This window comes from Cibotium barometz, chromosome 56 (assembly GCF_041138505.1).
Source record: "Cibotium barometz isolate CiBa-2024 chromosome 56, ASM4113850v1, whole genome shotgun sequence".
NCBI lineage: Eukaryota > Viridiplantae > Streptophyta > Polypodiopsida > Cyatheales > Cibotiaceae > Cibotium > Cibotium barometz.
In genome coordinates this window covers 14,972,297-14,993,353 of record NC_141101.1, presented here as the reverse complement: position 1 = coordinate 14,993,353, position 21,057 = coordinate 14,972,297, and the positions used below count along the sequence as shown (strand labels likewise).

General features: G+C 44.3%; 1 protein-coding gene across 2 annotated transcripts; it reads left to right on the top strand.

The window, feature by feature from the left end:
• The first annotated feature begins 274 nt into the window (after positions 1-274).
• LOC147606941 (uncharacterized) lies at positions 275-12,875 on the top strand. Of its 2 annotated transcripts, none has more exons than XM_086790976.1 (9): positions 275-556; positions 1,164-1,423; positions 1,944-2,038; positions 2,471-2,585; positions 2,668-3,466; positions 3,644-3,803; positions 4,338-4,445; positions 12,085-12,266; positions 12,397-12,875. In XM_086790976.1, the coding sequence occupies exons 1-8, from the start codon at positions 338-340 to the stop codon at positions 12,225-12,227; spliced, it is 1,899 nt and encodes a 632-aa protein (XP_086647102.1). In that variant the 5' UTR covers positions 275-337; the 3' UTR covers positions 12,228-12,266; positions 12,397-12,875. The 2 variants fall into 2 exon arrangements, with proteins under 2 accessions (XP_086647102.1, XP_086647103.1); XM_086790977.1 differs by having other exon boundaries at positions 2,471-2,586; positions 2,672-3,466.
• The last annotated feature ends 8,182 nt before the right edge of the window (positions 12,876-21,057 follow it).

Sequence of the window (21,057 nt, the reverse complement as noted above, 5' to 3'; positions counted from 1 at the left end):
TCAAAAGCGCCAGCTCATTAGTGCAGCCCTTCTGGTTGCCAACTCACGATTGGTTGCACGCTAGCGATTTACCACGCTATAGGGATGTGCAGATGTGGAAGGAGCCAACCCATCCTCCTTCTATCATCATGAGGATGATGTAGACGAGTAACCCTGGAATAAGGTACATTGTTCATTTACAACCGTTGAGCCTTGCTCATCGTGTGAATACACCCAAACATCCTCCAGGGCACTTCCCCCGTTTTCTTTATTTTCGTGTGAAAGCTGTGCAGTGTGGACCTGTTTTGTCCAGGAAGAACGTTGGTGAAATTCAAACAAGCAAAAAAGAAGGAAAGGAATGCTCTCGATTCCTCCTCCTCCTGCTGCTGCTGCTGCAATTTCCTCTTCTTCCTCTACTGTTTTTGTGGCAGATGTTTCACAGGACATGGCAACGGAGGAAGAAAGCAGCAACGTTTTCGCATCGCTGATGCCAAATCTCTATAACAGACTGCAGCAGTGCGACGACAGCATCACCGAACAGGATTTTCAAGACATCCATCGTCTGCTGAACCTAGAGGTACTCTCTGCACCCGTATTCTGCTAACCCTAGAGGTATTTTCTGCATCCATCGTCTGCTAACCCTAATTTTCGAGCACATCCATCTAGCTTTACTTTCGTGAAAATAGATTTTCAAGCCATCCATCGTCTGCTAAGCTTAGAGGTACTCTCCTGGACTGGAATTTCAAGGACGTTTATCCTCTGCTAATCATGGAGACACTTTCCTGAACTGAGTTCTCAAATACGTTCATCATATGTCATTTTCTTGTAAACTGTAACCCTAGAGATCATTTCCTGAACTGGTCTGCTAACCGAGAGATTTGAATTTCAAGGTTTCATGGTCTGCTAGCCCTAGAAATGCTCTTTTGTTTTTGTCGTCTTCTGTGTCTTCTTTCACTTGGTTGTCTTGCTATAATAGAAGTATTGAAGTCCACTTTGTGAGCTCTGTCTTTCTGCAAGTTCCTGGCTTAAGACTCTGATGCAAAGGAAAAAATCTTCGCATTTTAGATAAGCGGGAGTTGAAGACCCCTTAAAACGATGGATCTTAAAACTAGACTTGCACTTGTCTGTTTTCTACGTCTGAGGCTTCGTTGGCTTCACAAGCAGTGTGCCGTTTTTCTCACCAGAAATCAAAAGATGAAGTGATGAAGGGGAACTCGTTCATGAACCAACCTTTAACAACATTCTTGAAGCAGAGGGAGAAAGAGGATGAGACAGAAGGACTGAAAGGCTCGAAGAAGAAGTCATCCCCGCCAGTCAAATCAGTTTATGCCAGTGGAAAGGAAAACACGCTTCCAAGTAAGCTTTCACAGAGGAACAAGTTTTTGAGGCGTGAAAGAAGCTCACGGATCACTTCCCATCGAAAACCTTTTGTAGTTGATCTCAGGTAAAGTTATTTTTGATCCTACACAAATCTTTCTGAGTATTTTTTTTGATCCTACACGAAACTTTTCAAGAGTATTTTTTGATGTCTTTTGAGATCGACATGGAGGAGTCGTCTTAGGGATCAAAAGGAACCAGTACCTATTTGTGCATTTGCCTTGCATTAAATGCTCACTTCAAATGATCCTTCACACCAAATAAATCTGTGTATTTATGAATCAAAGGTGCTGTGAAACTCTAAACGGAAGCTGGCAAAGTATGTACCACACATTTGCGATCATTTAGCATGGAATGGTTTCTCTGCTCGAGTCTCAGAGAGTTTCTCTGCTCGAGTCTCAGAGACGAGCATGCTCGCCTCTGACCCCGGCTCAAAAAACAAAAAACATGGAATGATGTAACCTAGCTCTTACTTGAACTCCAGTAGTGTATTTGGTTTGTATACAACTGGGGCTCATCTGGATCAAACACTTGGGGGGTGCGTATCATGATAAACTCCAACAATAATGCTTTCTGATTTTTTACAGAGGTTTTGGATCAATTCTTAACAATGATGCTTTGGGAGTATGTAAGAAACCACAGGATGTTCATGCATTTTGGGAAGCTGCCGATGAACGTGAAGGTAACTACTTTCTACTCTCTAAATAGTAGCACCATTGTAACTTGGAAGTTAAGTATGCACACCTTTTAAGCAGCGTAGTCTCAACATTGTAACTTGGAAGTTAAGTATGCACACCTTTTAAGCAGCGTAGTCTCAACATCTTGTTAGCATGGGCACCTTTTAAGCAGCTTAAATCTTAGCATCTGAAAGGACTCTTGCTAAAGTGCATGGCAAAGTTAAATATATTCAGATCAATTTAGATGGGCAGGATTAAGGGAACACGTTCCTGCTGATTCTGGATAGCAATGGATTCATGACCTCCGGAAAATGTCGTACACAATTCATGCTTTTGTGAAAGAAACTTTTATTTGCTTTTAGTGGAGTCGTTTAAATCTCAGGATATTCTGTACTGCTTTTGAAGTGATATTGAGAGTTCTTTTTCAAAACACACAGCCTCAGAAGCAATTATGCGTAAATTGAGGGGAAGAAGTGAGTTGTGCAGTCCGTTTTCTGTGCATAGAAACTCGAGTTCACGGAGGCTAGGGGTGAGGCGCAAAAATAGTCAAAGGTGGGTGTCAGAAACCTATTCATATTTCTGCTTGTTTATGGAGACATCAAAGTTTTTTAACAGTGTGCTGTCTCACTTGCAGGACGACAACAAGACTTAGGGGCTTTTCTGTGGAGCTTCCATTATGTGCAGAGCAGGTGCAGTCACTGGATGACGAGCAACTTGAAGAGGAAGAGGATGCAACTGAGCAGTCTTCTTTTACTTTTCTTTCGAATCCAGAGTTCAGGGTTGAGAAGGGCGTGCATGAAAACCAAAATGCTGAGAAACAGGTTCAGGTGTCTCAATTGTTGAATCCTGTCCAGTCAGATGGAGTGGCACTGGAGATTGCATATATGAATGAAACTGCTAAAATGAGAGATCAGGCAGAAGACGATAACGACATCTTATCGGATGGTAAATCTCCTCTTATAGATACAAAAGGTAATGGCCAGTGTACTTCTAGTCAGACAAAGACTACCTCTTCTGAGGGTGGCCCAAACGAAGGCGTAAAATTATCTCAAGCTTTTGAAATTGTGGAGATTGCTCCAAGTAACCAGGTTGTGGAGCATGTAAATAGCCCTGCTGCTGAATCAGAAGTGAGGCATGTAGAGAAAGAAGGCGATGTTGCTAATGAGATAGATATGAAGGTGACACCATACAATAGAAACACAGTGACTAAAAGAACTCCTTTCACTTCCCCAACGCCACCATCAAATCCACTTGCAGCACTTATGTTAAAGAAGGATAATGCTGTGGAGGATATTGGAAAACGGAGGCTTGAGTTTGATGACACCATGAACTCTCCAATTTTTGAGCCCAACTTGCCAGCCCCAACTCCACAGAATACACCTTGTTTGCAAAATTCTTCTGCAAGCCCAGAGAGCCCCAAAACACTAGTTCAGGTGATTCATTTTTTTTCCATGTGAGGCTTTGGCATCTGATATTGCACCAGCTTTGACTGTTTCATGTACTGAATGGTTTTAAGATGTTGGCTTTTCTGGCAAGTAACAGTGGTACAGCTGAATTTGAATTCCTTTCAAGTTGAACAGGATATTTGCGATGGTGTTCTATGATGACAGGAAAAGAGCCCAGAGTTGGTGGAAGAAATCAACTCAAATTCTTCTGATGCAGTGTCTACAGAGGTGATCAAGAGCCCAGAGCAGAACGTATCAAAGCCTCCCAAAAAAACTTGTACAAAGAGAAAAAAGCCTCTGAAGGATCGGCGAGACAGCCTTGAAGGTTTTTGCTGCTACAAGCCCCTTTCCTTTTAACACTTGAAAGTTTTTGTACTGTTAATTTTACATTTGATGGCCTTGGAAAGTAAACTTTCTTTTTTACATAGATTTCGTCTGATGCAAAATGCCTCCCCATGATATTATTATCAATGCTTGTGTTGACAATGCATGTATGCTGGGTAGCTTGGAGACACAGAATTTGGTCAGGGTTCATGGGATCTCAAAACCTTTGTTTAAAATCCTCGCCCCCCCCCCCCCCCCCCCCCGCGCGGTCATAAGGGTTTGGTGAACCTTGTAGCTGTAATGAATATCTTTGAAAACCTCATGTTGATCCTTTTCAAGTCTCATTCTTGAGGTTAAAATTTATTCATCGCAAGTCACAACTTGCAGTAAAAAGTATGGATCTTGAGTCTTTTGTTGAAAGCTGATTCTCAGTGATCATGTCATGTTTTTCAGGCCGAGTTCTCAACATTTTGTGCTTTCTTTCAATTGACTCTTAGGAAAAATACCTGTCTAACAGACTTGCACGGTTTGGCAGGTGCTGGCACAAATTTCGATGATGGAGTTCGACGTAGCACCAGAATAAGATCAAGACCTCTTGAGTGGTGGAGGGGTGAACGCTTTCTGTTGGGTCGTGTGCACAAGAGTATGCTTTCTCGACTTCTGCTGGATGTAAAACATTATTTCTTTCATGCCTAGATGTGACAATTTTGAACTGCATAAGTAGACTGTTTGACTAGAATGCTTGAATGATGCGTCGTAATTTGCAAATTCTATATGAGTAATCTCAAAGCTTTTTTCTGTATGAATAAGACACCATGGTAGTTTATTTTATTGGGCTACTGTAAAGATTGTATCACAGCACAAAAGATATTATGAGAACTTTACATAGCATGAAGTACATGAGCAGATGCTGTACATGGTAGTGCTATGTAGAAATCAATCAATTGCTGAAGTATTGTTGCATGCATATTTTTAATGGGTCGATGAAGTAAGAAAGATAATATCGGTAGCCATACAAAAGCTGAAAGAAAAGAGAGAGAGAGAGAGAGAGAGAGAGAGAGAGAGAGAGAGAGAGAGAGAGAGAGAGAGAATGCTATCAACTTTGAAAAGAAGGCCACAAAGATCTATGAGACAATGGGTAATTCATAAATCCACATCCATCATGCATGATGGCATGTAACAAAGAAAGAAAAGCATAACTGACAACTATATTCAGCAGAATGGACAACTATATTCAGCAGAATAGCCAGAACAACATGTAAGGCTAACTGTGAATCAAGTGTGTCAAGGATAAGGAGTGAGAACACACGTACATAAAATGCTTTGACTGTAGTTGTGTCAAGGATAAGTGTGTCAAGGATAAGGGGTGAGAAACACCTCTTGGTCCTAGCCAAACACCTTGACCACTTGAGCTATCACATCATTGGCCACTTCAGCGGTGGCTTAAGAGCTACTATGTAAGAAATCTCCAATGGATGCACGTGGAAAGCAACCTTGGAAGTCTTTGCTTATGGTCTGACGCTGTTGCCCCCAAATATGAAGTCTTACTTATGTTTTTTCAACTTTTCTGTTATCCTCTGTAATCTGAAAGGATGAGGTGATGAGTGGTTTCTCGAGGTGTCATCGATCTCTCCTGGAGTCACTTACCTTGTGGAGGAAAAGCACGAAGAATCTCTGACCAGGAAACAGAATGGTGTGATATAGGCCAATATCCTTCTGGGATAAGTAATGATATTTATCTTCAATCTCATTGTAGGCTGGTCACATGGCATTGGAAAATATATTGCTCCTCCATCTCAGCTTCCTGTGTCTTGCATAGCTACGCAACCCGTGAGAGGGGGCCGAAAGAGAATGAAATCTCCCCTGGATCTCACAGTAGGTGGGCATCGAAACAAATAGTGCTCCTTCTCCATCTTACCAGTAGTGCATACTCTGCATATGCGTGCATCTCATGGAATGCCCTCCGCTTTGCCAGACTTGACCCTAAGGTGATGTGAAGATACCAGTCAATTGCTATCCGCATGGCATGCGGATAGCAATTGACTTGCATAGCTACGCAACCCGTGAGAGGGGGCCGAAAGAGAATGAAATCTCCCCTGGATCTCACAGTAGGTGGGCATCGAAACAAATAGTGCTCCTTCTCCATCTTACCAGTAGTGCATACTCTGCATATGCGTGCATCTCATGGAATGCCCTCCGCTTTGCCAGACTTGACCCTAAGGTGATGTGAAGATACCAGTCAATTGCTATCCGCATGGCATGCGACCTGTGTATCTGTAAGTACCCTAGGTGGGCCTTCAATGAACCCGTCCTCAAAAGGTCTCAAAAGATGCTCTATAAAACAGAGGTTTCGTGGTGAGCTCTGGTGGAGACACCCATGTCCAGCTTGTGTGGAGCCCTAGCAGGTCCAGCCGTATAAGACGGTTGATCTTTTGCCGTGAGACATCCAAAATGGAGGATCAACCACCTGAGAGTACCATGGTGCTATGTCCATCCCGATGTAACTGCATCGACGACTCAAAGGCCAATCTCGGGAGGCACTCACTGTCAAGTGTGTATACATGATGAATATAAGTACTGGTCTGAAAGAGGGCATTTATGATCGAAGGGGCGGCTCCAAACTCTGCTAGCACGATCTCATGTCTCACAGATGGCTTGCTCCTGATCATACACGAAAGCATCATTACTTGGAGTCCCTCTATGCTCTTCTAGGTTGCCTCACTGAGATATGGTCCCCAGAAGGGGGCCCCATACATCGCTTCTGGGTGCATAGGGTTCCTAGAAATGGGCCTAGAAACACTGCCTCTCTAGGCAGGCTAGAGATGCATATCCTCTCACCAAACGTGTGGTCTCATGTAAAAGTAACCCTGCGGTATACGTAAGATAAAACTATCTCCACCTGGGCTTCCCTGTATGAGAGAGATAGGGTAGATGTAACCGGATATAATGTGACCTCGGTTTTGCCGAGATTGATCATGAGGTCTCTCTCATCACAAAACCGCTGCAGTGCATCCAAATGTCTCTGCAATCCCTCTGTAGAGTCTGAGATCAGAACAATGTCATCTGCATATAATAGAATGGGCACACCATTGCTTGAGCTAATCGTGAGCTTGCACCTCCAAATCTGTCCACAAAGAGTGAGATCTCATCAATATACAAACCAAATAGTGTGGGAGGGAGTAGGCAGCCCGGTTTGATCCCAATACTGCTGCAAATATCCCTAGAGTCCCCTTGGTGCCCGTACTCTGCCAGTACGACGCCCCATATCATGTCTCGTGGAAGCTGGAGCAGAGCTTCTACGGTTGTCCCAACAAGAGGGACTGTTGCATGGCCTTGCGGAAATCCACGATGCAGCAATATACATGCTGTTTCCATGCCCTCGCCGCCTCAATGATTGCTCGTAGGCTAAATATGTGATCATGTGTAGAGTAGGTTCTCCTGGAGCATGCCATAAATCTTGGCCATTGTATGACCAATCATGATAGTCTTGTAAGTCCATGGGGTCTCCTGCTTTGTGGATGGGAACAATTGTGCTTGTGGTCCAAGCGTGTGGGCGGGGGGGGGGGGGTGTTAGAAATCATCTCCTGTCTAGATTTATACACCAGGGCCTTTGTTGTGGGTGTGCCCGCCCTTATCAGGTGTTTTATCATTTTTCCTCACTCCCCGTATTTTTCCCCTATTTTTTCCCATTTTTCCAGTGGTGGGGAGGGTTGCCAGAGGATGCCAGGAGCACTCCAGTGCAGGCCGACTGCATACACATGAGTCGTGGGCTACTGGACTGCTGGCCGACTGCAGTTTCTCAGTCGTGGGCACTTTTCTGCTGGCCGACTGCATTTATGCAGTCGTGGACATTTTTCAGCAGTCGTGGGCACTTCCTATGCTGGCCGACTGCTCTCCTAGGGGCATATATATAGGCCCCCAGCCCCATGCCACTATTTGTATCATATTCGGGATCTTCTTGTGTATATCAGAGCAGAGTTACACGCCTACATCTCTCTCTCTCTTGTGCTGTTTTTCTGCCTGCGTTTTTGCTCTCGTGTTCCCAGATTTGGTCATCATCTCCGCTGCGTATTCTGACATGGTATCAGAGCCCTAGGCTCTAGATAGGTCTTGAGATTTGTGTGAGCAAGAGGGGGACTGTTTTGTGGCTGATTGGTGGACTGTTTTGGGTTGATCGGGAAGAGAAGGTGCAAGAGGAAGGCGGGCTGATTTGCTGGACAGCCACTTGCAGGTTTTAGTTCTTCTTTGTTCCCACCCACCCACCCTTTTCAGAGTACATCCCCGCAATGGCAGATCTGTTTGAGATGGCCGAGAGACATGTGAAGATCCCGACACTCTCCACGTTCCCGGTGGACCGTCAGTTGGACGGGAGCAACTACGGCATATGGAAGGTGATGATGGAATCTGTTCTGGAGTCGTACGACCTCGCCGATTTCGTCGTTGTTGGTGTTCCACGGCCGGAAGTAGAGGAAGGGGAGTTACCGTCGATCCGAAAGGATCGGGAGGCCCAGACATAGATGTGGGATCGTGTCAATGCCAGGGTCCGTTCGTTTATTTTCCTCAACTGCACACCACAGGTAATCAATCATGTAAAGCACATGACGCTGGCCAGAGGTATATGGCAGCATTTGGCCTCACTTTACAACAGGGTATCGCCCATGAAGAGGATTTCCTTGGAAGTACAGATGCGGGTTATGAGCCCTGCAAAGTCATCGACGATGCGAGAGCCCTGCAAAGTCGTCGACGATGCGAGAGCATATTAACAAGCTGCAGGCTCTTCAGCAGGAAGTTCTTCAGGTTGGGAAGGAGATATCGTCAGAGGACATGGCCATAACGTTGCTGTCGCACTTGCCCTCTTCGTACTCAGCATTTTACTCGTCTTTGATTACCAGTGGCAGGCTCAGCACCATCACGTGGGAGGAGCTTGTGCCCATGGTCCTGGACCAGGAGGAACGATTCACGAACCCTCCTCAGGGTGGAGGTTCGGAGGCCTTTACTGGCCAACGGTCGAAAGGCCGTAACTCCGGCAAAGGGAAGGCTTCATCGGAGAAGTCTTCTGAGAAGAAGTCCGACGCTGACCGCAAGAAGCTGAAGGCAGAGAGGACCTGTAATGATTGTGGCGAGAAAGGCCACTATTGCAGACAGTGTCCCAAGCGGAAGACCGAGAAGGGTGAAGATTCCTCAGCAGCAATCGTGAAGACTCCGGCTTTTGTGCACCTGGAGGTGATGGACACCGATGTTTCATTTTCTTTAGGCAGGGAGGAGATTGGAGGACTCTCCGCAACGGATACTTGGGAGTGGATTCTCGATAGTGGTGCTTCCAGGCACATGACTCCTTCCCGTTCCGGTTTACAGGATCTCTGCAGGCTTTCTGGTCATATTCTTACTGGGGATACGTCCACTATTCCAGTTCACAGTGAGGGCAGGATGGAGATAGTTCCCGATGGGGAAGAGGGGGGAAGCATTCCTCCCAGGTGTTGTATGTTCCGGCACTTGGTTTTCATCTGTTGTCAGTGCATCAGGTTTGCAAGACTGGCGTACGGGTGGGGTTTGATGAGCATTTTGTTGGTCTCCGGGACAAAGCAACAGGCCAAGTGGTTTGGGAAGGTGGAGTGGAGAATAGAGTTTACAGGCTTTCAACACTCTCTCTCCGAGGTCCTCAGGTTTGTGATGAGTGGCAGTCTGGTAATGGCCACTTAAGTGTGGATACGCTGCAGGTGCGGGCTTTCCGAGACCAGGTGGTGGATAGCTGGCCAGTAGATGGCAGCAGTTGGCAGGAACTTTCCAGTACTGATGTTGGTAGTTCTTGTGTTCGTGAGTCAGAGGAAGCTGAACAGGTCACTTATGCTCTGATGTCTCGTAGTGTTTAGGACATAGAACTTCTAGTTGTTGAGGATGTTCTTTCCACGGGGACCTTTCGGAAAGCCAGGCAGGTGGCAGGTGCTTACTTGCAGAAGGAGGTGGTTTCTCCAGGCTTTGTGGTTTTGGATTCAGAGGGGGTGGTTGACAGGTTTCATCAGGTTTCCAGGACTTGTTTGTGCACCGTAACAGGTGTTGATCCTTGTGAGCAGTGTGATGTCTCTGTGACTCAGAAGCTGTATGGTTCATGGATCTGGTTGATGGACACCAGATTGGACGGGAGCTTCCTGATGAGGCGGTTGAGCTCATGGTTGCAGATGTCTCTTTGGGAGGCAGGATGTTTCCTGTGGTTTCTGCGGCATGCGAAGGATCATGGACTCTTGTACACAGGAGGGGGATTGTTGGATGGAGTCCGACTCCGTGGTTGGAGTGACTCAGTTTGGGGAGGAGATCCGGACACGAGGGGATCTACTTCAGGCCCAGGAGCAGTTTTTCGGAGCAGTTGGAGACAGTCATCTTTTGCCTTGTCAAGAACAGAGGCAGAGTACCGGGCTGTTTGTGATGCTGTTTGTGATGTGGTGAAGATGCAGAGGTTGCATGGTAGGTTTGGGCTTCCACTGGAGGAACCCATGGTCATCCAGAGGCACTTTGTTCGTGAACAGATCGTTGCTGATGACATCTTGCTAGAGTTCTGTTCGACGGAGGACAGTACGGTGGACCTCTTCACGAAGTCGCTCTCTCAGGATTTGCTCAGGCGGCACCCCAGCTCCCAGTGGTTGGTTTCACAGCCAGGAGCTGAGAGGGGGTGTTAGAAGTCATCTCCTGTCTAGATTTATACACCAGGGCGTTTGTTGTGGGTGTGCCTGCCCTTATCAGGTGTTTTATCATTTTTCCTCACTCCCTGTATTTTTCCCCTATTTTTTCGCATTTTTCCAGTGGTGGGGAGGGTTGCCAGAGGATGCCAAGAGCACTCCAGTGCTGGCCGACTGCATACACATGAGTCGTGGGCTACTAGACTGCTGGCCGACTGCAGTTTCTCAGTCATGGGCACTTTTCTGCTGGTCGACTGCATTTATGCAGTCGTGGACATTTTTCAGCAGTCGTGGGCACTTCCTATTCTGGCCAACTGCTCTCCCAGGGGCATATATATAGGCCCCCAGCCCCATACCACTATTTGTATCATATTCGGGATCTTCTTGTGTATATCAGAGCAGAGTTACACGCCTACATCTCTCTCTCTCTCTTGTGCTGTTTTTCTGCCTGCGTTTTTGCTCTCGTGTTCCCAGATTTGGTCATCATCTCCGCTGCGTATTCTGACAGGGGGGAGAGAGAGAGAGAGAGAGCTTCACGAAGGGCTCTATTAAAGGTATCTGCGAGACAGGACAGACTGAGAGCTCACTCAATCAATGTTCATCCGTAGTTGTGGCATACTGCATTGCTCTAGAAAATTGCTGGCCTAGTTAAGGCTTTTAATTCTTGCCCTAAGGCAAGGCTGAAGAGTAATTATGTGTGTGAGAGACTGATGCAGTAAAAGAAAGGGCATGAGAATCAGGCCTAGCACAGACAGATGCTGTGACGCATTGATGAGGAGCAGCATTTGGGAGTAGCTCATTTTCAGGGTATCGAGCAACATGAGGATGTCGATGGCGCATCACTTAAGGTTGGACCTGCTTTGTAACCTCCTCTCCCCTGTAGTAGCAGGTGGGCTCCCCTTCAACGCAGCGTATATTGTACTCGTCATAAAACAGGTAATACCTGTTCAGGATTTAAAACCACAGTAAGTATATTGTGTATTGTTTCTTGCAAAGAATCTCTAGACTCTGGCTTGAGAACTCCCTTCCTTATAGGAGGATATCTGTACAAGATGTTCACGAAGATCTTGGCTTGTAAGGGCTAGGTCCTTATATAAGAGCTCTTTGGTGTCAGCGGCAAGTCTCTACAGGGACCATGGGGAGTGGACTTCCACTCGAATTTGAGATTTGGCGCCTAAGCTCTGACACATGGCATGTTACCTGCAGGGGTGTGGAAGCCACTTGGGTGGGGATCCAAACCTCTTGAATGGGTGAGTCTACGAGGACATGCAAGGAGTTGCACCTAAGCTCTGACACCTCAGCATTACTAGTGAGGGTCTGGAATCCTTGTGAGCTGTGTGAGGCTAGGAGGTCTTGTGCTTAAGCTCTAACATCTGAGCGTTACATGCAAGGGTCCACCTAGCCGAAGCCTCTTAGAGACGGCGTAGTCATCCTATAGACAAGGGAGGTCTACGCCCAGCCGGTGCTGGGCGTAGGTGAACATTTGTATGAAGGTGCAAGGTAATTATTGTCTGGCATCTGTGCAAAAGCTTTTGGTGTTTTATGAAGCCTGATTTTGTGAAGTCTGATGTTCTTTGGACTGATATTGTCCTCTTTTGATAACCGCTGCAGGTTTATCAACGGTCATTGGGATCAAATACTCTTCGCCCCCCCCATGCTGGCCCAAGCGAGGTGCTAAAGTACCCAAGTTCAAAGTGGAGTCGTATGTGCCTGAAGAGTATGCCAAATATGTACAGTTCGCTGCTCTCTACTAGCTTGAAGCGATGGCTTGTAGAACCCAATACTGTTTTAAGGTGAAGTTCATTTCTTAGAAATTAGGGCTTGCATGAATAAATTTCACTATGCAAGCAAGAATTTTGTCTGCCTTATACAATTCAATGTCTTGAGAAGATTAACGCATTCTCTCATTCATGGCCCTTACAGAGGGCTCTTGAGTCATGGAGTTGAAGTGGAACCAGACACATGCCAGTGCGTTACGGAACTGTTTTCCTGAAGAAAATTTAAAGCAGAAGAATAATGCTGTAGAAACTGCATCACTGTCTTTGGATGCATCCAAGAGTTCTAGATCAACTCTGTCTTCAAAATGAAGAGTCGGTTTTCATTCCATGATTGAACCATGCATTTGCTCACCCTATCCAGAGGACAAATTTCCTGTATGCTAACTGATTATAGCCTTCTTTGTACCTCTCACAGCATCAAAAAGTAAACACAAGCAAGAAAAAATTGAAGGTAGCAAAATAATTGATTAAACAAAAAAAAAAGGTGCGAGCGTGTTTGAATGTGTGCATGTGCAAGTGAAAAGGAAGCTAGAACTGGCTTGTCCGCCTGTCTGCAAGCTTCCATTTGTTCACCTTGGTGAATGTTTTCAAAACTAAATAGTCAGACGGTTGCAGCATGTCAAACAAGCGAGTCTATAGCAGCTTCCTGTCACCATCTTCTGTGTTCTAACATACCAAGTCTGAAATGCTAAGTCCCCCTGTTTGGTGTGAGAAGCACTGGTCTCGATAAAGATTCATTTTGGATATACCTATGTCTTGTGGGTGTAAAGCTAACAAAGGATGATAGCTCTTTTGGCTAAGTGTCATCAAGGTGATCAGGCAACACACCGTGACACCACTAGGAGGCGTCTACCACGAGCACCAAGACCACCACTACCAAACTCAATGGCCACCACTACCAAACCCTCCGTTGATCTCCCCAAGTGATGCCCCCCAAAAAATACTGATGGGGAAGAGGGCTATGACAAGGTGCCACTCTAGCCTATATAACTCTTCAACTTCCCACATTTTTGCATATGGAATAATCCAACACACCATCCAAGTATTTCATGCTTCTCCATTTAAACCACTTGAAGATAAAAGTGTTTTCCAAGACCACAAGCTTGAGCTTTGATACCATGTAAAAAGTCAGAGCAATGTCACCACATCGAAGCACAATTGAGGCTGTAGAGATGAACAGGCAATGCGCCACCACGAGGTGACCACCACAAGCATCATCACCACCTTCCCTTGGGCACTGCAGCAAACCCCCTCCTTGTGTTGCCCCCCTAAAATATTGATCATGAGAGATGACTATGACAAGGTGCTTCTCTAGCCTATATATGGCTCTTCGACTTCCCCTTAGTACTCTATAAAGACATAGGCTTTGAGCATGTTCTTAGGTGTCCAACTTACTCTCTCCATCCAATTACAACCACCACTACTCACCAAAGTATTCAATTACCACATACCAAATTTGCCAAGATGTATCTTAGTATTTGGGTAAAAGATGTATCTTGGTGTTGGGTAAAAGAACCAAGACAATTTGGTTAGATGTTGAGATTGGACAATCACCCAAGTAGCATCAATTTCCTTATTGGTCAATCTAATCTAACCAAAATGTTCATGGAAAATTTGATAAAAGAGAAATTGTCCATATAAACAACAAGAGTTTGCTCCATATGCTTGCCTTAATTATTGTGTGTGTGTGTGAGAGAGATAGATTCATGTCTTCAAAAGACCCTAGGGAGTCTTTTGAAGACCCTCTAGGTCTTTAAAGAGGGAGATCTATTTCTTCAAAAGAACTAGAGCGTTTGTAAGACCAAAAAGGTATTGCAATGTATCCACGATGGATTCGAAACATGGAAAAGAAAAACAACTGTACCAAACTAGCTACATAAGCTAAAGTATCCATGTGATCCAATGTGTGGTCATACAATGATACCATCCTACTCCAAAATAGAACACAAAGCAACCACATAATCTCTCCTATGGGATGGGAACTTGACATAATAAAGATCTTTGATCTACAACTCATGGGTGGAGGAAGGAGACCTTTGAGATTTGGGGCATCTTGCTCTCTCAAAAAGGATCGTAGATGCTTAGTGGGTAGTGACCATTGTGTAAATGGGACCATGGACGTGTAGGTTATCATGGACGTGTCATGTCTTGCTATTGCTCTTCTTGTAATGCCATAATCGTCAATCGTTGTGGCCCATAAAAATATGTGATGGAGGTATAGGAGGCACACATTGTCTCTCGGAGTGTTGCCTAAGCATGAGCTCTTTGTGATGGTGAAGCTCTAGTAATACATGTTTAAACATCTCTGATCTTCATACTATGTAACTCGTGAGAGGGTGCCGAATTTGTCCTAGAAGAGAGAATGAAATTTTCCTCGGATCTCGTTGTATGGTGGGCATTGAAACAAATAGTGCTCCTCATCCTCCACCTCACCAGTGGTGCACAGTTTACATAGACATGCGTCTCAAGGAATCCACTTGACTCTACCAGACTCAACCCTAAGGCTCCGTGAAGGTACCCTCACCTTGCCCCTATGCAAGAGGGGCCCGAATCCGTGCTGGAAGAGATAATGAAATTTTCCTCAAATCTCACATAGTAGGGCAGGCATCCAAACAAATAGTGCTCCTCATCCTCCACCTCACCAATGGTGCATACTTTGCATATACGTGCATCTCCTTGAATGCACTAAGCTCTATAATACTCAACCCTAACTATGTGAAGATACACTCATCTTGCCAATTACTATCCGCATAACGTGTATTGAGAGAGAGAGAGAGAGAGAGAGAGAGAGAGAGAGATTGAGATTGTATTAATGTCTACTAGAGGCCAAATTGGCCTCTGAGACAAAACAGATGTACAAAATGTGTCCATGATGTGTATTGAGAGAGAGAGAGAGAGAGAGAGAGAGAGAGAGAGAGCCGCTTGATCTAGAGAGACCAATCGACGGTGAGACTTGAACCCAGGTGAGTTCATGTCATCCCAAGGGCAATCCCACTAGCCATTTCTACCCCACGATGGGTGGCAAAAAGGTAGAGAGAGAGAGAGAGAGAGAGAGAGAGAGAGAGAGAGAGAGAGAGAGAGAGATTCAAGAAGAAATGTGAAAAATAAAAAGCTCCTTTTATTGAACTCACATGATTCACTTACATATTTTCAAGTGCCCCCCTCCCTCCCCCCCCCCTCCCCCCCCTTTTGTGTTAATGGTGTGGTAGGACAATGGTTGTAAAGAGGTTAGAGAAGACAATACACCAATAAAGGAAAGAAAATCAAAAGATAAACATGTTATAGATCCCAAGAAGAAAGACTTAAGATGTTACGACCCTTACATGTGGCAACATGTGGGATGTGTACACACTGATACGTGGGATTTACGTGCCAGTAATGTGTGGGACACGTGGGCGTTGCATGGAAAAACCAATGGTGGCATACTATTGCACACATCACCACTTATAATAATAAGTCTGAACAGGTAACGTTCATGGGTGACAGTTGTAGGCCAAAGATGTGGTGATGTGCAATAGTATGCCGCCATTGGTTTCCCACGCAATGCCGGCGTGTCCCTGAAACTCAGTAGTTCACAACAACCACGCATCCCACACATTACTGGCATGTAAATCTTGCGTACCAGTGTGTACACGTCCCACATGTTGTTGCCACGTGTTAAGGGTCGTAAAACAAGAGTAGCAAAGATCCACGAGAAAATAGATAAAGAGAAAGCACTAAACCTATAGATATAAAAAAATATATGACATATAGAGATAGAAGCCACAAAAGAGGTGAACACCAAAATATGTGCTATAAAATAGGACCTCACCAAAGGCATACAAACCAAATGAACCACCAAAGGGATTTGTAAAAGAAAACAATGGAACATATGAAAGGGGCCTTCTAGAAGCTATAACATGCAGAGAAAACAACACTTTGTATAATAGAGAGCTTGAGAGAGATAATAGTGATGAAGATGCATGCTCTTGAAGGATGGAGCATAAAAATGTGACTAGTTGAGGTACTACGATGTGCTCCCATTGGATGTGCCATGGTGCAATGGAACATGCTAAGATCTCAACCAACATGACAATTGTCATGAAGCACCATATGTTTCATTTGATAGCATGATGATCACAGGTGGTAGGTGTGATGTTGAATATCAATTGAAATTAATTCATCGATGCCAAGTGGCCACAATAAATAAAATGTGAAAGAGGTTGATGGGCTATGATGGGGGATGTGGTGGCATGTTGGAGTCCTCCATGTTGGGGTTGGATAGTACGTAGGATGCATTTGGCATGGAAGATCATGAACACAAGATGCATTTGGCATGGAAGATCATGAACACAAGATGCATATGGCATAGAAGATCATGAAGATGCAGACCAAGACATGTTTCCCTCTCATGACCCTCTCATGAGACTTTGAAAATGTACATCATAATATATGATCACGATGCCTTGCAAGGTGCTCATGCATTATACACATGCAGAGATTGTGTAGAGTGAATTCCCTCTCCTTCTAATAGCATATGGCCATGGATAGGTTGGCTGAGTTTTTGTTTCATAGTAATGAGGCCTTTTGGGCACATATGGGTGTGGCAAATGCAGCAAACACTTCTTCTCGCACATGGCCTACCCATAGTAGGGAATGTGTGAGATACTTATAGAACTCACAGGGAAGAGATTCATACTGAATGAAATAAGGTGAGGATTATTGCATTGTAGTACGGAATGTGTGAGATACTTATAGAACTCACAGGAAGAGATTATTGCATCGAAATTTTATCAAATTTTGCTTTCTATAAAGGTTCCATCTCTGTAGAGAGATGTTGCACAACAAAAAATTTGGGAGTGACTTATCACTGATGATATTTCTCAAAAGACGAGATGAGACGTGCATTGTAGGATCTTTCAAAAGGAAAATTCCCAAGGGATGATGATCTCCCCCTATCGTTTTTTATTATACAGTTTTGGGACCATATTAGGGATGAGATTGTTGTTTCTTTTATAGGCGTCAATGTGGAATACAAATACGATGCCACAGGTATGATGCCCCCCTTTCTCACGGATGGTCTTATCTACCTTACCACAAAAGGTGGGGATAAGACCAACATCAAGCAGATCACTTTACTTGGATCCGCATATAAAATCTTAGCGCATTGAGTATGAGGTTACATCCCGCTCTTCAAAGGGTTACTCACAGACAAAATGGGTTTCTCCAAGGGAGTATATTTAATAACATCTTTGGGAAGTTGTAGCATGGGCTAGATCCACCCAACAACCCCTTGCATCCTCTTGCTCGACTTTGAAAAAGAAAATGACAGTGGATTGGGACTTCTTGGAGGGCACAATGGCACGTATGGGGTTTTTCGAGGACTAGATCGGAGGGGTCTCATGCTTGTATAGGGAGGCCCATAGCACAGCTTTGGCATGCGAGCGACATGGTGAGCATTTTCACAATTCGCACTTGGTGTGCTAGGGATTCCCCCTAGCTCCCTTAATATACCTCATAATAGTGGAGGCTACGAGCAAGTTCATTCGGGCTACCCCATGAGTCTTAGGCTCAGTTTGCCTCGATGATTATTTGACTTGAAGCTAGCAGATGATACCGGGATGATTTTGGAGAACTCACATGCATGTCTTGTGCCTTCCTTTTTGTTCGGCAAAAACAAGAGCCAACATTAATTGGGACAAGTTTGTGGCATTTTGTATCAGTGATTCTCCACATAGATTAGCGTTCGCTTGGATTGAGAGAGGATGCACTCCCAGATACCTTGGCTGCTCGGTTGACATTGACATCTCCCCAGCACAAAAGTTATCACCTATGCTTATGAGCATTAAAAGCAAACTTAATCATTGGACTAGGAAGAAGCTCAATTTGGAATCTAGAGCCTTAGTGATGTTGGCCACTACTTGGTTTATTATTTCTTGTTGAGTTCTTTATAGGGGATGCATTGCCCTATTACGTCGCTTCATTCAAAATTTTCTTTTGTCAGGATTAGATGGAACAATTATCCCAACCCAAGCATTGTAAGAGGTGCAGTGTAAGAGCATTGCTTTGTAAGATGATTGCCAGAGTTCTTCATAGAACTGAGCTAGGAAGATGATTGTTAGAGGAGTTCTACATGGCAGTAGTAGTGAGCCAAGAAGATGATTCTCATAGTTTTTCTTCATGGCACTAAGCCACTGAAGGATTTTCTCTTGCAATAGGTTATGAGGTGTACTTCGGTTAGGGGAGATGATTGGATATACATCCCACATTTTATTTTCTCGAAGAAGGCACAACATCGGGCCCCATCCTCCCCCTTGGTTAGATCCCTTCTTTGGGCTTGGGATTGCATGAGGAGGTTCTTGGTTCACATACCTCCGCAATCAACTGAGGCAGCTAACAAACAACCCATTATGTGGAATGACTTGATCTTAAATGGGTATGGTAGGTCTCTTGGGGCAGATACGCTTATTCACTGACTGGCTAGGAGACTCTCTTCCCCACAGTGCTAGATTGGAGGATTAGAGAGAGGTGCTTACACATCATTTGAGGGGCACTAGTTAGAGGATTGTGCATATTAATGCTGCCATATGCAACCACTACATAACAGGGACCTTGGAAGGGCTTCATCACACTCATAGTTTGGAGTTTTCTTTGAGATAATTATACCTCTATAGGTTATGGGCCTCCCTACTATGGGGGAGGATGATGCCCCTATCTTTTTCTTTGTACAAGATGCATGGTATTTGGAGAGAGATGATGTGCAAATCTTGCCCCAAGGATGATTACATATGCTTGGAGCCTTTGGTTGTATGGTGGATGCCCTATCAGGTATTTGCATTGGATCTCGGTGAGTATATGTAGAGGGATGCTACCAATCCAATGAAATGCATGCCTTTCTTCAATTATATTGTACGAAACGCTAGTCATCTTCTAAGATACATTCAGAGAGCCCCTACTCTTATACCTCATTGGGAGGCTTATCGTATCACACTGGACATTCAAATGACTTTTTGGAGGAGGTTGTGGGTTTCCTACAAGAGGACACATATATCCTCTTTTAGTTGGCTCTTTCTTCTTGGTGGCCTTGCCACCAACCAATGGAGATTGGTCTTCAGGGTTAGCCCAATGTAAGGTTCCCCTCTTCCAAAAATAGGGGAAACACTTAAGATAGTCCACTAAGTCTTATCTTAGAAAAAATTTCCTACTCATCGACACCTTGACCATACAGAGATTCAAGGATACGATTCATAGGTAAGACCTAGTTCTATCTCGCAGGGGGAGCGTGGTCTTCTAAAAATCAAATCACCCATAGGGTAATTGATCATAATTTGGGCAACTACTAGACTTGATTTCTAGAGGCAACGCTTTTTTCCTCATCCATGCAAGGCACAGCCGCTGACCTAGTCTTCTAGAATAGAGTTGTCCAAGAACCTAATTATCTAGCGTAGGGCTTTCACTTAATCTATTGGAAAGCTACCCGACTAATTGGGTCCACCCATCCGTAGGATGGTGCCGTCGGGGCATTCCATCCTCCCACTTTACAGAGAGAGTGGGACTATGGCATCTTTTTCATTCACTCATATGGGACCTTGTTGGCACCATAAGGTACCGGATAGGTTGAGATTTCCCCCTTGCTCATACTTAATAGAAGTCTCTTTTTTGGGAAAGAAAAGGAGCACATCCTTTTAGAACTTATAGTTATCTTTTGTATCACATGAAAGTAATATTGTTTTCCATCTCTAATAGTCTGCAATTTGAGCTTAGCAATGAAAGATGCTACTTCTTGTTAGACATATTACATGTTATATCCTCTTACACAAGACCTCTCTCTCTCTCTCTCTCTCTCTCTCTCTCTCTCAAATTATCATTGCATTACAGTATTTATTTGCGAATAATGCATGTGTCCATGTGCACGTGTATACATGCGTGCATGCATGTGCACACACGCGCGTCTGAGAGAGATTGTAAACCATTCCTAGTCTGAGAGAGATTATATACCATATAGAGAGGTGAACACAATACTAGATAAAAAATACGGTTACCATATTATACCCCACAATCAAAGACTTGCTTATTAAAAAAAACACCACGGTTGAGAAAAAAACAAAAGCAAAAGAAACGAAGTTGCTTCTACTACTTATTGGTTATGCTTTGGACATGAGTACAAAATGGAAAAAGAAGCTTGGATTTTATTTCTATTGATAAATGTTTTCTACTTTTACTTTTTGTCTATTGAAATTTCTGGTTCTTGTATTTTTTGATTTGCACATTCTTGCTTTCCTCTCCAAGGTATGTCTACTCTCTCCTCCTCTCTTTTCTTTGGGTTACATGGGGTAAGGGAGAAGTAGTAGTCAAAGAGTAGGAAGAAGACGCTGCTGTTTTTCTTCTTCTCCTTCTTTGTTGTCGCGCTTAGGATACTATGAGGAGCAGCAGCTTAGCTTGTGCTATTACTGCTGCCTCTTCTTCTTGGATTTGGTTTGAATGGTATGCTTAAGCAGTCCTAAAAGGAGAAAAAAGTGAAGGGAGGAAATGAGAATATTGTTGTTTTATATTATTTTCTTCTATTTTTGTTTTTACACATTCTCTTTCATACATTAGGCCTAAGCTCTCAACCCCTCATGAAAGGCAAGTCTTCTCTCTCTCTCTCTCTCTCTCTCTCTCTCTCAACATAACCGTATAAATAAGGACTGAACCCTTGCACACAAGGAGTAGAGGGTTAAGAAGAGCACTCATTGAGGGTAAGGAAAGTGGCTTTTGACTAGAAGAGGGTAGAACATAACTGTTCTACAGTACAAAACGTGAAGGCACCTTGAAAAACTCATTAGTC

Bases quoted from the DNA above. Each gene is read 5' to 3' on its own strand.
- LOC147606941 (XM_086790976.1), top strand. From the start codon at position 338: ATGCTCTCGATTCCTCCTCCTCCTGCTGCTGCTGCTGCAATTTCCTCT. The intron at 2,586-2,667 runs GTGGGTGTCAGA...TCTCACTTGCAG, and splicing joins AGGCGCAAAAATAGTCAAAG to GACGACAACAAGACTTAGGG. The intron at 3,467-3,643 runs GTGATTCATTTT...CTATGATGACAG, and splicing joins GCCCCAAAACACTAGTTCAG to GAAAAGAGCCCAGAGTTGGT.